Genomic DNA, 17,046 nt, shown 5'->3' on the forward strand with positions numbered 1-17,046 from the left:
TCGACTGTGTACTTAGAAGGATTGTTTGTGAGAAAAAGATCAAGTGTGTTGGCTGTATGGTTAGGCTTATCCGGTATTCTTGTAGGTAAATGAACAATCTGTGCAAGGTAATTAGGAATTGCAAAAGCCTCAGCATCTCGACCAGCTGGGTCGGTGTGACTAGAAAATGGAAGCCAGCTGGTGTTGTGAACATTAAAATCACCTAACTGTTAGGAAAGTTGGACTGGAGAAAGTCAAGTTGCAAAGAGAGGAAGTCAAAGGGCTCCAAGTGATTAATGGAGTTGGGAGAACAGTAGAGACAACAGATGAATTTGACACAATGAGGTACAGAGAATTTAAGCCAGAGAAGGTCGAAAATAGGAGATTCCAAATTATCAAATCTCTAACGAAATATCGGAACGGGCATATGCACAAGTACCACATTTGAGGCAAAAGGAATCATACAGCGAATATTTTGGAGAATTGAGATGAGCAGTAGTTGAGTCAACCAATAACTGAGATTCTGTCAGAAAAAGTACATGGAGTTTGGCAGACTGCAAGTGGAAATGGACATCGTTGAGATTAGAATTGAGGCCACATATATTTGTGAAATGAATCAGGAAGTGCTTTGGAGGTTTAGATCTTTTCGCAGATAAGCTTACTCTATTAATCTGACAATTCATGATGCATTCAATAGTAAGAAAAAGTGGATGGTACATGCTGAATGAAGTAATTTTTGGATATGGCATAAAAATGGTAAGAATATACCCAATCCTTCACATACCATGGACTCGACAATGCCCCCCCCCCCATACACACTACTCAGACTCTCTCCAGTCATTATCTGGCAGAGAAGAGGTAGCAAGATTATACACTTTCCGATCCGGAAGCCTCCTAGAGAGTTACCAATAGGTTTGGTCCGGTGCACTAGCTAGCGGCTGGCGCGCGAACACCTTTTAGAGCTGTACCCTCATTTATAAGCATAAACTATGCTGTAAAAAATTTTACGTCATGATCCTTGCACAATCTCTCCAGGGCCAAATTGATTGACAAGGCTCTCATCTATTGCAGACACTTTCAAATTTAACTGAATTTAACTCGCAACTTTTTTTCAACATTGACCTATACTTGTTAAGTAAGTCCGCAGATCTCCTACTGTTAATGTCATTATGCTGACATGTACAACAATATCACCCTTTGTGCCCTTAAAAGATGATATCTGCTCTACAACATCATCAGCTTTAGCGCCTGGCACACATATCCTGGTCCTATCCCACCTATCCTTTTTGCACAATATATTATCCATCTCCCTGACAACAGAGTCACCGACAATAACTAGCTCCTGTGGGACCAGCGCATTGTGCCCTGAAGGTTGCCACTGTGTTGCTGGATGATAATGTTCAAGCTCTGGCATTGATGTGGGCAACTGAGATTTATGTCCCCCCATTTATGTCCTTCAAGGGTATCTACCCTGTCCTTCAAGCTCTCATAAAGGCCCATAACAACGCTGAGTTGGCAACTAACTTCTTCACACTACATCGAGCACACACACACACAAAGGCATTCCCCTGGCAACATCATGTCCCATCCCAGAAAGGTCTGCAAACATATCACAAGTTGCATATTTCTTTAGGATGTGATGCGTTAGAGAATTGTCCACTTCGGTTCTCCCACAAGCCAGAGCACCCCACTACTTTGGGCACATTGTTTTGCTGCACTAATCTGGGGCATGATTTCCATTTAAATACAATTTATTTAATTAACAATGAAAATTAATAACGTTACATTCAATAACTTAAGATATGCCGATGACACAGCACTAATAGAGGATTCAGAACAAGATTTACAGACCATCTTGAACGAAGTGGACATAGAAAGCCAAGCATGGGGGCTACGAATCAACAAAAAGAAAACAAAGGTGATGAAGGTCAGCAGGACTGCAAGCAAAATCACGATCAAACTAAACAACGAAAAATTAGAGCAAATACACCGCTTCAAGTATCTCGGAGTACTCATTGATGACCAGCTGAACCATGAGGCCGAAATCAAAAGCAGAATTGAACAAGCCAGGCAGGCATTCACCAAATGGAGAACCCTCCTCACCGACAGAAGCTTGAACATCATGCTCAAATTACGCACATTGAAATGCTACATCTGGCCAATACTGCTCTACGGTGTAGAAACCTGGACTCTAACATCAGCCACTACAAAAAAGCTCCAGGCCTTCGAAATGTGGCTCTACCGAAGAATGCTGAAAATTCCGTGGACAGCCAAGGTAACCAACGCACAGGTCCTGCAGGACATGCACACGGAACGGGACCTGCTCAAAACCATCATCAGCAGGAAATGCAAATACCTAGGTCACATCGCTAGGAACCAACAAAAATATCACCTACTACCACTCATCCTGGAGGGAAAGATCGAAGGCAAGAAACGCCCAGGCAGACCAAAAATGGCATGGCTAGATAACATCAACACCTGGCTTCACATGACAACAGCACAAATTCTACACGCAGCGCTAGACAGAGAACAATATCAAAATGAAGTCGCAAACGCCATTCGGCAGCATTAAAGAAGAAGAAGATACTATATTTGACTATACAGTACTATACTAAGCTAATACAGTAATACGCATTCCACTACATATATTTACATCATACCTTACTATCAAATTCTAGATATACGTTATCAAGTTACGTTATTCCGTAAAATCAAAATGCTAAATTAGTTATATCCTTAGCTAAATACAAATGACATATGCCCAAAAGGAGATTAAAACCTTCAAAATACTTATTTATTACAATTAAAATCCAACTATTCTTCTATGCTACAGCCAAAACACCAATACACTTACTATCAGTAAGAGTAGTGAGTTGTAACTTACAAAGTCACTAGCTAATTTAAAAAAAAAATACACTAACGAACACTACTGAGCCTATTCAGCTCCCAGCAGCCTTTTTGCACTACACAAGGGCTCCCAGCAACGATTATGTAGTGCAAAAGAGCTATGCTATATTACTAAATAAGGAAAACTGTATTTAAAACCAAAAGGAATCTATTTGCTTTGCACATAATGTGGAGATCACTTTGAATTATTTGGTTACAGTAATAAACACTTGGCACCAGGAGCCTTTTGAGATGGTATCTGAAATAAAACTGTCTCTCCATATGGATTTTACACACTGCATAGTTCAACATTCCAAGCACAAGTAATTTCTCTGAGTCTAAGTAATGCACATTTGTTTTCATTGAACTTGCTAATATAAAACAAATCCTATTCCATATTGTTTAGGCACCTCTAGTTATGCTGCAAGGGAAGATTGCAGATTTCTGCAGCATAAAGCAAGAAAAGCAGTGTTTTCCTTCAGAATTGTAATGGAGATTCATATGCTTCAATTTACAGTTGTGAACTGAAGAAGTTCTGAAAACCCTGGGGAAATTCTAGGAGCAGTATAGTAAACCCTCACTAATTCGGATGTCAGATCATCCAGATAGAAATATGAAAAATATTTCACCGAGAATAAGTAGCATTAGTCTTCTCCACTGGGTAAACATTACTTATTCGAGGTAGTGAATTAGTATGCAACTCATGAAGACATTCACAATAAGAGATATAACAAGTATGATGCCATTTCATCCACTTCAATGATTTACTATGAACTAACACGATGTTATGCAATAATTTGCTTGATTGGTGAGTTTTCTGTAGTCTGAGGCTTTTAGCCCTAAAGCTTTTTTACTGTTATTCACAGCGAAAATCAAGTGGCATTGGCGTGTGTGGTGTTGAGCTAAAGGCAGCAACAGAAAGGTTTGCAAAGCATGTGGTTAAACAAGTTTACTTGCAGTTCAGGATGGCTGTAGTGATTTAGACAAGGGTAGAATCACATACAAGTTTATTGATAGTGTACTGTTTGCTTCTGATCAGCGAATTTCATCTTGGTTCTCTCCAAAAATCTACATATCTTTTCTCATCAATGGACATGGTTCCATCAAATCGAAACTTGTTCAGTTGGGTTTAGAAAATAATGACACTTGTCTTTGTCAGCAGAGAGAAGACTGGGCACACGCTATCTTCTATTGCCCTTATTATTATTGTGACTTTAGAAATTCCCTATTGGAAAAAGTTCTGCAGTTCTCGCCTGACAATTTAAAAGTTTTGATTGAAACTGTCTCCAATTTTGACCATTTTCTACAGGTTTCTGTTGACGTTTTCAACAGAATGCAGTTACTGACAACTTCAATGACTAGTTCCAATAATGCATCATTATTAATGGGCATTTTCTTCTCGCATCCTGCTCGCTTTTCAGGATTATCCTTAGCAGTACTGAAATTGACGAACCCATCAGTGACTTATTTCTTACTTTCCTTCTTTCCCTCCCCTCTAGTTTGGGCAACTATAGAAATCTGCTAGCATCCTACCAATTTAGCACTGCCTTTGGTGGGTGCAAGATCTGCCCCTTTTTAGGCAATTAAGTTAATACAGGCCCACCTTGTGCCGAGGATGAATACCACTCTGCTGCTGCCCGATTAAAATGGCACATGCAAACCCCACATGATTTACATTTGGCCAAACTACAGCATTTTTTAAACAATACAATAATAACTGCTGGAGTTCAACTCTGTTCCAGGTGCTGCCGCTACGCTGAACTGTTACGTGTATACATGCATACATACTTTTCTTTGGAGTCTTTGAGTGTTTTATTGTTATTTGTGGATTTGCATGAGATGGTCTATAACCAGAAACAGTTTCCCCCCACAGAATTGGAGGATTGTATAAGAAAAGTGTTTTTATATGTATATTTGTATATATGTAAAAAAAAAAAAAAAGTGGCGATTTAGACAAAGGCACAATATCACTAATAAAAAAATTTGTAGCAAAGTCCTAGGTGGTGATGTTGAAGGTGTGGAGCCATTTAGAAAAAAATTAAAAGAAATAATAATACAACTTCGGAGTTTTCTATCGATAAATAAATATATTGTCTTTTTTACAGTTTTTAAATAAAGGTTTTTAAATAAGTTTTTAAATAAAAACTGACATTTTTTTATTTATTTTCATCAACACTACCAATATCATTAAATTTTCCATTTATTTGTGTTCTAAGTTTTTTTGTCTTTTAAGGCTGTCTTTTGCCCCACTAATCTGGATTATCACTTAACCCGGATGCCTCTCCCCAATTAATCAGATTAGCGAGGGTTTGCTGTATTTTAAATGGTGTTTAATCACTCTAAAGCAGTTTTCCTTGTGGAATCAAATAGAGATCAATAGTCTAAGTGTAACTTTAACCTTTGTCAATAATTAGGATAACTAGGCAACCACTTATTTCAACAATAAGGGCATTCTCTATCAGTGCTAATGGGATCCCACATTCATTGTGAAATCATAGATCCACAGTTCATCAAATCACTCAATCCACACAGACTTGATCTGCTGCTCTACATCTTTAAAATATGTGTTATCCCAAAAACACTTCACTGAAAATGAGGACAGATATCCATCTAACTCCATCCTGGAGTTATAAGACCTACTGATCTGACTTGCTATAGCCAATTTCCTATGCATCAAGCATTCTGAATCTTTTCAAGAGAATTCTACTACCAGTAATAGCTCTTCAGTTTCTTCCTCACCTACCATAAGTTCACTACATTTGTCATAAGAGGTCCACTGCAATCAGCCTGATTTCTAAAACCGATCTATCCTGCAGGCTTGCTTTCAAATGCAATGAATAATTAGCAATCACCTCTATCAATGTAAAATCTGCATTTGATCTGTTCACATCACATTAATTCATCTGCTCAGAAATGACTTCTGCATTCAAGGACTGCTGTAGCCAAGTGGTCATCACGAGGTGCATATGTACATGTGCTTTGAGTGATTGGAGTTTAAGCCAGTGACTGCTAAATATGGTGCTGTTTTTCCCATTCTCTGCACCTTGTCAATTCCCTTGGCTGTGGACTGTATGGTCGTCCCAGAGTATAAACAGAAAATTTATTATTTATTTATATATAAAGACAGATGTCTCATTTATATTTAAAGACAGATGTGGCTGTGAGGCATCATCAAGATGTCTGACAACCACACTATCACATCCTGTAAAATAACTGGTGTGTCACAAGGTGGGATACTGTGGAGAAACCTGATTATAGCAGTCCTTATCCCTTTCGTTACAAACAGGGCACATATCAACTAATGGGGTAATGACATCAATGGACATTGACAATACAACCAGTAGCCAACCTCACAGTTCAGCATTTTAAACTAGACATATACTAGCTGACTTAGGAAAATTCTTAAAGCACTTCAAACTATCAATCCCTACAGATCAGCAAAGACGATTTTTTCCTATAAGCACAACCCATTTCACCTGCAAACATCAGTTGGCAGCATCCTGATTACTAACACAAAGGATGCACTCAGACCCAAATGTGACATTTAACCCAAAACTGACATTTAGACATTGTATTAACAAGCTTCAGGTCAAAGTAGATTGGCTTCACAGGCTAACAAAATATCATCTGATTAACATCCATGATCCCAAATTGGTAATGTTGTACATCCCCATGCGTAAAATATTCAGTAATCCTTTACAGTGTTAAACTTAGGCATTTTCTGTCCAAACCAATGTAAAGTGAATCTATACAGTAGAAAAATGGTTATTATGGAAATGGGCTTTATATAAGCTATGAATTCTTTTTGTTCAAAGAAGAAGTTGAATGGCAAAAGCACTAAAGATATGAAGAGTACAATTGTTGTCAAAGAAAAAAAGATTCGTCTTCACCACAAACACAATGAATTTGATGAATCTGAAGTGTTGGTCAAGACATCAAAGGCGGATATTTTTGGGATAGCAGAGACGTGGTGTCACACAGACATAAGGAATGCAGAACTGGAATTTGGGGAGTACAATGTGTACAGAAAGGATAAAAAGGATAGAAAGGGAGGTGGGGTTATGCTGTTAATTAAGAAAAACATAAAATCAAAAGAACTGCACTCAGTTGATATAGATGAACAGTGCACTGTTGAGTCAGTTTGGTGTGGCATAAGCACTGTGAAAGCAAAAATAAGAGTAGGAGTATGTTATAGACCTAATGTCTCGAATGAGTACAATGAACAATTGTACAGAGAAATAGAGTGGGCTAGTAAATCAGAATGTCTTATAATGGGGGATTTAACTTCCCAGATATTGATTGGAACTTGTGGGTTGGTCACTCACATGCTAGTCAGACTTTTGTGGATTTATTGGATGATTGTTTTCTGCAGCAGCATGTTCAAGAGGCAACCAGAGAGAGTAATACTCTTGATCTGGTTATCAGTAGTGATCATTCGTATATTAAGAATTTGCAGTTAAAGGAACCACTAGGTGGTACTGATGTGGGATTTACTTAAAGATTTAATTACCATCGGGGGGGTGAAGGAAAGGGTTTTCGCTTCCGTAAATGTGAGTACAGTGGTCTCAGACAGTTTTTAAATTCTGTACAGTGGGATCAACTGACGATGTTACCAACAGTAAATTCTAAGTGGGAAGCATTCAAGGAATTAATAGTGAATGCTACTAAAAGTTTCATACCTATTAAGAAATATTGTTCAGGGTTTAGGCCTAAATGGTTATCAAATGAACTAATGAGATTTGTAACAGAGAAGAAAAATGCATAGGATGCATATAAATTATCAAGCAACTCAGAAGCCTATGGCAGATATAAGCTAGTCTGTAATCAGGTCACAAAGGAGGTTAGGCAGGCAAAGGCAGATTACGAGAAATCTTTAGCAAAAGATGCTAAGAAAAACAGCAAGGATTTCTTTAGTTATATAAAGTCTAAAAGGAAAGGGATGAATCTGGTTGGTCCACTTGACATCGATCGTTCGACTGTTGATGATCCTGCTCAGATAGCAAACAAACTGAATGAGTATTTTGCATCTACATTCACACATGAGGAATTATTAAGGTTTGAAAATGGCAGAAGGTTATCAAATTGTAGCAGGATACTTCATGATTTTGTAATAACTGAGAGCAAATGGAGGAGAAATTGTTGAAGTTAAACATAAGAAAAGCACCTGGGGTGGATGGGATCTATCCAGTTATATTAAAGGAGGCGGCAAAGCAACTTAGCAAACCCTTAGCCATAATTATGAGAGCATCCTTGGACTCAGGGGAGGTTCCCACGGACTGGAGATGTGCAAATGTATCCCCAATTCACAAAGGGGGAATGAAGGGTGACACGAGTAATTACAGACCAGTTAGTTTAACTTCTGTTCTGGGTAAAATAATGGAGTCACTGGTCAAAGATGCATTGCAGGATCATCTAGACAAGACTGCAGCAATAATTCAGACACAGCATGGGTTTGTTAAGGGAACATCTTGTCTGACAAATTTGATAGAATATTATGCTGTGGTTACAAAGGAACTGGATGCAAAAAATAATTTTGATATCATATATTTGGATTTCAGGAAAGCTTTTGACACTGTTGCGTATGGAAGATTATTGTACAATTGGAGCAGAATGGTATTAAGGGTAAGTTGCTACAATGGATATAAGGATGGTTAAGTGGAAGAAGACAAAAGGTGGTAATCAATGGGTGCTGCTTTTCGTGGACTAATGTTATTAGTGAAGTCCCACAGGGTTCGGTGTTGGGTCCACTGTTGTTTTTTTATTTTTATCAATGATATTGATGAAGGTATATCAGGCTTAATGTTGAAGTTTGCAGATGATACAAAGGTTGGCAGGGTTGTTAATGACAGCAATGGCAGTGTGCTACTGCAACAGGATCTAAATAATTTGGGCAGATGGACTAAGAAGTGGCAACTGAAGTTTAACCTTGACAAATGCAAAGTACTGCATATGGGTAGAAGTAACCCCAGAGAAACGTACCAACTGTGTGGTACTACACTTAAGATGGTAGAAAATGAAAAAGACCTGGGAGTAATTGTGCAGTTAGATATGAAGTTTTCTGAGCAATGCGGACAGGCTGCCAGGGTAGATCATGGGGTTTTGTCAATGATACATAGGAATTTTGCTAGCAGGGGAAAAGGAGGTGATTGTCCCTCTGTATAAGGCAATGGTCAGGCCGCACCTTGAGTACTGCGTACAGGTCTGGAGGCCTCATTTTAGGAAGGATCTAGATTTGCTTGAGTGTGTACAGAGAAGGGCAACAAGATTGGTGAGGGGAATGAAGGGATCCTCTTACCAAGAGAGGCTTCAGTTCTGCAAATTGCAGTGGCTGGAGACTAAGCATCTGCACAGTGATCTGAATGAGGTGTATAAGGCCTTGAATGGGTTGAGCATGCTGAATTCTGATTGGGATCCTTCCACTTGTTCAGATTATGAACCTAAGGGGGCATAAATTCAAATTAAGAAAGGACCGAAGTAGAATAGATGTGAGGAAATTTGCCTTTAGCCAGCGGGTGGTTAATTGCTGGAACAAACTTCCATCTGTTGTTGTGGAAGTTGATAGGTTAAATAAATTTAAGGAGGAACTGGACAGGCATTTGGAGAGAATGGTGTGATTTTTTTTTTTTTTTTTTTTGGCTGATGCTGCATAAGCTCATACACTTGCTTTCTTGCTTCACATGCCACTACCACTACTACTACAATGGCCAAACTGATTTCCTGGCTAAACCTCTGGGAAAGCTGTGCTTAGTGGAATCCTCAACACCAGCTATGAGCCATGGCTCAACTGACTGCCAACCCCAACAGGCTTGACTTATGCCAATACCAGTACAACCAAATGCTACCCAAACTACAGAGCACTGAATGACCTTGAAGTTTTCCTCTAAGTCCCTTAATCGTTCTCTCAAATCTTGTGTAATTGCTTAATTGTTCTCTCTCAATTCTACCTGGTTGAGATGCCAATCACTAATGACCTAACTCAACTTCTTCACCTACCTACCAGAATACCAAAAAATCCTAACTACACACCCAATAACCTTGAGCTTTTTCTCACCAACCACACTTCAAAATGCACAATCAAAGTTTATGGCCCTCTAGGCACCTCAGATCACAACTTTCTGATGGCCTCTTTCTCAATGGAGCCTCTCTCTCTCATGGCCATTCTCAGCTACATGTTCCTTTCTTTGAAGTACAGGAACACAAAATTAGGATAACCAGAGTGATTTCTATTCTTCTCCTCTTTGGTTGGATTAGTCCTTTAAATCTTCTGAATTCCAATGTTTACTCAGAATGCATCGGTGGAACTATTGTTGTAGGGAGGATGATCTAATCCTTGGTGTAGATAAGGAACAAGATTTCCAATAAACATGCTAAAGCTAAAAAATGCAGTATATCACAATTGGCTTGTATCGAAATCTTCAGTTTAATTTTCTGACTACAACAAAGCAAGCAATTATTATACACAAAATCAATCCAAACTCAATTTTTAGCAGGTAAAAGTACAAAACTTGTTCTTGTCCAAATATTAGATGAGCCTTCTTGTCTCTTGCCACCAGTTTCTTTTAAATGTTGTGTCAACAATTAACAATGTTTGTAAATTAGCATCATAACAGGTACATTCTACTCAATGCATCCTCCTCAAGAGGATGTTAAGAGGAAGAATTCAAACAACATTGATGCTAAGAAAGCTCCATTTGCTGATGGCACTTCTTTGCTTGTTCTTAAAACTGGTACTTCTTAGATTGCTCTGTTTGTTGTCACTCTCATTTCATTGGTGTTTTTTCTTCCGCTTGGAAATTTGTCATATTCAGCAAATCCCTGAAACTAGTGATTCCTCCTGTTCAATTATCACGCCACTGCATTTAAATCTATTCTTTCCAGAGTAATGGAGAAATCCATCAACTAGTAACTTACTATCTCAAAACCTTCAGTGTCATCAATGAACACCAATATGAATTCAATTAATACTGATCCATTGATGATATACTGACTTGGGTTACTCATCTTTGGAAAATTTAATGGAAAAGTTGATGAAACTCATGTAGTTGCTCTTGACAATCTAAGACTTTTAATCATGTTTGGCATAAAGATCTTCTAAACAAGCTCCTGTTTTTTTGCAATTTGGTATCCAGTTTTCTTTCTGGCAATTCAATGCAAGTGATGATCAATGGCACTATCTACTAACTTCTCTGCTAATGCTAGTGTTCCCCAAGGTCCAGTTCTTCCAACACCTGGAAATCCTACCCATGGTTTTGCTGAAGACAGCACACTACATTCCAGCTTGACAAACTTTGCCCTGCACAAACCACCTCAACTCCTGAAATATCCACAAGCAGATTCTTAAAATGCAGGTATCCAGGTAATTTGCTAAGGAGCAAAAATAAAAGTTAGCTAACAACAATGCATTCTACAAGTCAGTCCTGTCTTATTTCAAAAAAAAGTCTTCTTCCCTATACTCATCTCTGATGACACTCATATTTCTAACAAGATCACCTATTTCAATTGGGGATTACCATAAGTTCCAGTCATTTTTGGCATAAACATACCACAAATATTGCTTCCTCTGCCTTAAAAAAAATTGGGTTTTCTTTTTTGGCTCTCTCTCTCTCAGCGGCATTACTTCAGCAACTACTTACTTGGTACAAATCTCAAATTTACCATAGAACGGTGTATTTGTTCCCACAACATGCCAGGTGCCCCAACTCTGAAGCACCACAATCCAATTAAAAAGAGAGCAGTCAAGTTAATAATCTCTTCACTCTGTACTAGAGACATTCAGTTTCTGCTGCATGCCTATTCCACAGATACTTCCTTTGTCACTGTTCCTCTGAATAGGTATCTGTGATTTCACACTCTCTTCCAAACCAGTTTTAACATGTGCCACAAACAATCAGCATCCATTCACAGTCCAACTCAAAACTCACAGAACCAAATTTTCGTATTCTTGGTTTATCTTTTCTACTTCTATTTTTTGGAACAACTTCCATCTCATGTAAATCTGCAGATAAAAGAGCCAAAGGGTGGCACTGATCATAGTGCATTGATGTGGGATTGACTTAAATATGCACCTGCTATCAAGGGCAAAGGGAAGGGCATTTGCTTTTGAACTCTATGCAATGGGACCATCTGATGAAGTTGCCAACAGCAAACTCTAAATGGGCATTCAAAAATGTAATCATAGAAGTTACTATACTTTTAATATCAACTAAGAGATACTGTGCAAGCCTAAGCCTAAACAGTTATCATATGTACTGGTGAGACTCATGGCAAAGAAGAAGAAGAAGAATGTATGCAATGCATATAAATTATCATGTGATACAGAAGCCTACAGTAGATATAAACTAGTGCGCAATCAAGTTAAAAAGGTGGTTAGACAAGTTAAGGCAGATTACAACAAAAGTCTGGTAAAGAATGCAAAGATAAGCAGGAAAGACTTCTTTACTTACATAAACATTAGAAGGCAGTGATTGAATCGCATTGGTCAACAGTTTAACTGCTGATGATGCTGCTCAGGTTACTGACAAACTGAATAGGTATTTTGCATCTACATTCACATGTGAGGAATTTTTAGAGATGGGGGATGCCAGAAGTGTATCAAATTCTAACAGGAAGCCGATTGATTTTCTGATAGAAAATCATTCGGCTTCCTGTTAATGGAAGAGAAATTGTTGAAGTTAACATAAAACATGTATCTGGGATGGATGAGATCCATCCAATTATATTAAGTGAGGCAGCAAAAGAGGTAAACCTTCAGCCATAATTATAAGGGCATTTTTAGACTCAGAGGGGTCCCCATGGACTGGAGACGTATGAATGTATCTCCAATTCACAAATGGGAAAGTTAGTTATTAGACCTGTTAGCTTGACTTCTGTTCCAGGGAAAATTATGAGTCAGTGGTTAAAAAAGTAATGCAGGACCATGTTGAAATGACAGGAATGTAGCCACATCATGGACCTGTTAAAGGGCAGTCATGCCTGGCCAATATGATTCAATATTACGATGCAGTAACTGAGGAACTGGATTCAAAAAAATAATTTTTACATCATATACTTATATTTTCAGAAAAGTTATTAATAATACTGCACATAAAAGACTACTATGGATAAAGGGATGTCTGAGTAGGAAAAGACAGAGAAAGAGTGGTTATCAATGTGTCTGCACATAGGTCCAGAAACATCAATTTAGGGGAGATGGGGATCTGTTGGAATAGGTGCAAAGAAAAGCTACAAGATTGCTGAATGGAATAAAAGAGTACATTTACAAGAAAAGGCTTCAGTTCTGCAGACTGCAGTGGCCATAGATTAGTCGCTTTCAAAATCTAATTGAGGTGTTTAACGCTCTGTAAGGATAGGAAGTTCAATTACGATGGAATCCTTCCTCTTCCTCAGACTACAAACACATACGGGGGCATAAATTCAAACTGAAGAAAATCGGTTGCAGGATAGGTATGAGGAAGTTTTCATTCAGCCAGTGAGCATTTGACTGTTGGAACAGCTTTCCATTTAGAGTTGTAAAGGTGGGTATTGATAGAGGGTATGGTTTCTATTTCCAGTTCTTCCTTGAATTTATTTAAACTATCAACTTCTACATTGACAGATGGAAGTTTGCTCAAGTAATCAACCACCCGCTGGCTAAAAGCAAATTTCCGCACATCTATTCGACACCTGTCTTTCTTCAATTTGAATTTTACGTCCCCTCAGGTGATTATTCTGGACAAGAGGAAGAATCCCATCAGCATTGAGCTTGCTCAAACCATTCGAAACCCTTATACACCTCAACCAGATCGCCTCGCTGGTGCCTGGTCTCCAGATGCTCCAACTTGCAGAACTTAAGCCTCTCCTGGTAAGAGCACTCATTTGTTCCTTTCACACTAATCTTGTTGCCCTTCTCTGTACTTGTTCTCGCAACTCTACATCCTTTCAAAAATGAGACCTCCACACCTGAATGCAATACTCAAGGCATGGTCTGACCATTGCCTTATACAAATTGCCTCCTTTTTCCTACTAGCAAAATTCCTGTATATCATTGACAAAATCCCATGATCTGCTCTGGCAACCTGTCTGCATTGCCCAGAAAACTTCATATCTGACTGCACAATTACCCTCAAGTCTCTTTCAATCTCTATCACTCTGAGTGTAGTACCACACAGTTGGTATGTTTCTTTGGGATTACTGCTACCGATATGCAGTACTTTGCATTTGTGAATGTTAAACTACAGTTGCCACTTCTCAGCCCATAACCAAGGTGCATAAACCGCTATGAGAAGAGTAAAGAAAGAAAGAAATAAAACTAATGCAAACCAAGTGTGTAAAACTGAGAATGCTGTAAAGCTTGCTTTCTTTATTATCTGCCACTAACTAATACTAATTTCCTCAAAATTACGATACACATAAATTCAATATCAATAACTATCATGTGCTTCATTAGCATTCTATCTTCCATGGTACTGAGTACTATCATTTTTAATCTCTTTTGGATTTGGCGTATTCTTAAAAAAAAATGTACATTGTTAATATTATGTTATCCAATTCAACCTTTGAAATTTCAAATTTATAAAAACTCCTAACATTAGTGCCTAGTATGAAACATCATAACTATCAGGTTGTAATGTTACCTCAATTTGCATAATTGCAGTCCACTTTACATCTACCATAATGACTATTTATTTATATTGATATAAAAACAATTAACTTAGTAAAACAAAGTGAACATTCAAAATTTATAATTTCAACATACCTTCAGACATCAGGAATGGGTCAACTCCAACTTTACTTCCAACAGGAAGAATCTATAAGATGGGAGAAGATACTTATTATATAACACAATCAATTATTAAACCAGACTAGTTCAAGACAAACTGATAGCAAGTAAAGCAGAAGATCAGAACAGATAAATGCCATTACAACAGCCTGTAATATAGGAATTATATTACTTATGTAGTAATATTAGCATATAATCAAGGTATATAAATTGCTATGAGAAGAGTAAAGAAAAAAATAAAACTATCGCAAACCATGTGTGTAAAATTCATAATGCCATTAGAGCTTGTTTTAGTCAAACAAACAGTAAACATCTAGTAGTAGCATAAAGAAAGGCCTTTTTAATTATAGCTTTCTTTTTCTTTATGCCACACAGTTAAACATAAGAAAGGCACCTGGGGTGGATGGGATCTATCCAGTTATATTAAAGGAGGCGGCAAAGGAAGTAAGGGCGACTCCATAGCCGGGTGGGGAGGAGCAGCAATGTGTAGCACACATTTCTTGATTAGACCGGGGTTCGAGCCCATGACCATCAACTACAGAGGATGCGGAAAGGTCAGGGAATGACCACCGCATATCTCCAGAGCAATATTGTCTTAGTTGCTAATGCTCCTAAAAACCAAATAACAACAAGAAAGTAAGCAAAAAGGCCCTTAGCCATAATTATGAGAGCATCCTTTGACTCAGGGGAGGTCCCCATGGACTGGAGATGTGCAAATGTATCCCCAATTCACAAAGGTGTATCGAAGGGTGGCACCAGTAATTACAGACTAGTTAGTTTAACTTCTGTTCTGGGTAAAATAAGGGAGTCACTGGTTAAAGATGCATTGCAGGATCATCTAGACAAGACTGCAGCAATAATTCAGACACAGAATGGGTTTGTTAAGGGGAAAGTCTTGTCTGACAAATCTGATTGGATATTATGATATGGTTACAAAGGAACTGGATGCAAAAAATAATTTTGATATCATATACTTGGATTTCAGGAAAGCTTTTGACACTGTTGCGCATGGAAGACTACTGTAAAAATTGGAGCTGTTGTTGTTGTTGTGGTGGTGTTTTCTGGCGCAAGGGTTACTTAAGCCAAATTGTGCCTCCCAAATTAATTGAGTTACTTATGATAACTGCACAGTGAGCAGTTAGAAACGGTGATACATTTTTATTTGTTTTATATAGAAAAAGAATTCAGAGAGATTTTCTTCTTTACCTATTATGCTATTCAGAGAGAGAGGTTGCTGTAGATCTGAAATGAAACTAAAAGACATTCGTCGGGCATTGCTGAACAAGTTAGATTCAAGGAGTATATGTTTTACAGTAAGTCGTTGCGAGCAGTGTGCACACTGTGGAGGATCATTTCCTGTAAGCAGACAGAGATGTGTAAGGTGAGTGTGACCTATACGAGTTCTGGCTAAGATTACTTCTTCTTTTCTATTTTTATGAAGGCTAGAAGTCCATAATTGTGGTTCACGTTTTATTTGGAATAGCTTGTTATTTGTTTGCATTTTCCACAGAAGTGTCCATTGTTCCATAGATGTTCTTCGTATATTATGTCTATAATCAGGATATGGGACTAGGTCATTTGTTGAGGATATTATGGAAGGATACTTAGCAGCACTGTCTGCACATTTGTTTCCTGGAATACCACTGTGGCCAGGGATCCATGAAAAGATAACAGTTTTCTGATGCTCATGAAGACGCATCAGCTTATGTTTTATGAGCTTTAATAAAGGATTTTTAGGTGGGGAAGTCCTTTTCAAAGCTAAAAGAGCACTCTGTGAATCAGTATATATTATACTTTTATTTATTGACATTAGCGAGATGTTTTCCAGAGCAAGCTTAATGGCATTGAGCTCAGCAGTGTAGCTGCTGCATTCGGTTGGAAGTGAAATTGAAACAGTTGTATTAGGGAAGACGGTAGCTGCACCCACTTGATTGTCAGACTTTGAACCATCGGTATAGATCTTGGTAAAGTGGGGATACTTTTGTGAGTGAGCAACATGAAGTTGTTGGATGTTAATATCTGCTATAGAGCCTTTACCCCATTGCTCAAAGTATTCATCAGAAGAAAGTGTGAAGTTAGTCCATGGGGGATCCGGATCTTTTTTTTCTCTGATGATATTATCAAGCTGAATATTCCAGCTTTCTGTTAGATTCTGCAGTCTGATACCAGAAGGTCGAATTTCTCTAGGTTTATTTGCATAATGGGTTTTCAATTGAGGATTATGCAACAGTGGCCAAACCGGATGAGTATGCAGGCTTTTAATTTTAGCTGAGTAGTTCATCAGCAACATCTTTCTTCTGATACTAAGTGGAGGTTTGTGAGCCTCAACATAAAGACTTTGAACTGGTGATGTTCTATATGCACCTAGGGCTATCCTCAGAGAAGAATGTTGGATGGGTGCAAGATGGGCCAAGGAGCTCTCT

The 17,046-nt window shown here is 38.2% G+C and overlaps 1 protein-coding gene across 2 annotated transcripts in view; it reads right to left on the reverse strand.

Annotated features, from left to right (window-relative positions):
- The window catches only part of LOC150083167 (xaa-Pro aminopeptidase 1-like), an 886,380-nt gene that overhangs the window by 527,980 nt on the left and 341,354 nt on the right, over positions 1-17,046 (reverse strand). For both annotated transcript variants that reach the window (XM_090377885.1, XM_090377886.1), the window contains one exon: positions 14,600-14,651. In XM_090377885.1, coding sequence (XP_090234011.1) covers positions 14,600-14,651 — 52 coding nt within the window. The remainder of the gene's footprint in view (positions 1-14,599; positions 14,652-17,046) is intronic.

The sequence above is a fragment of the Mastigoproctus giganteus genome, chromosome 7, assembly GCF_048544385.1.
Source record: "Mastigoproctus giganteus isolate SK-2022 chromosome 7, ASM4854438v1, whole genome shotgun sequence".
NCBI classification, from domain to species: Eukaryota; Metazoa; Arthropoda; class Arachnida; order Uropygi; family Thelyphonidae; genus Mastigoproctus; species Mastigoproctus giganteus.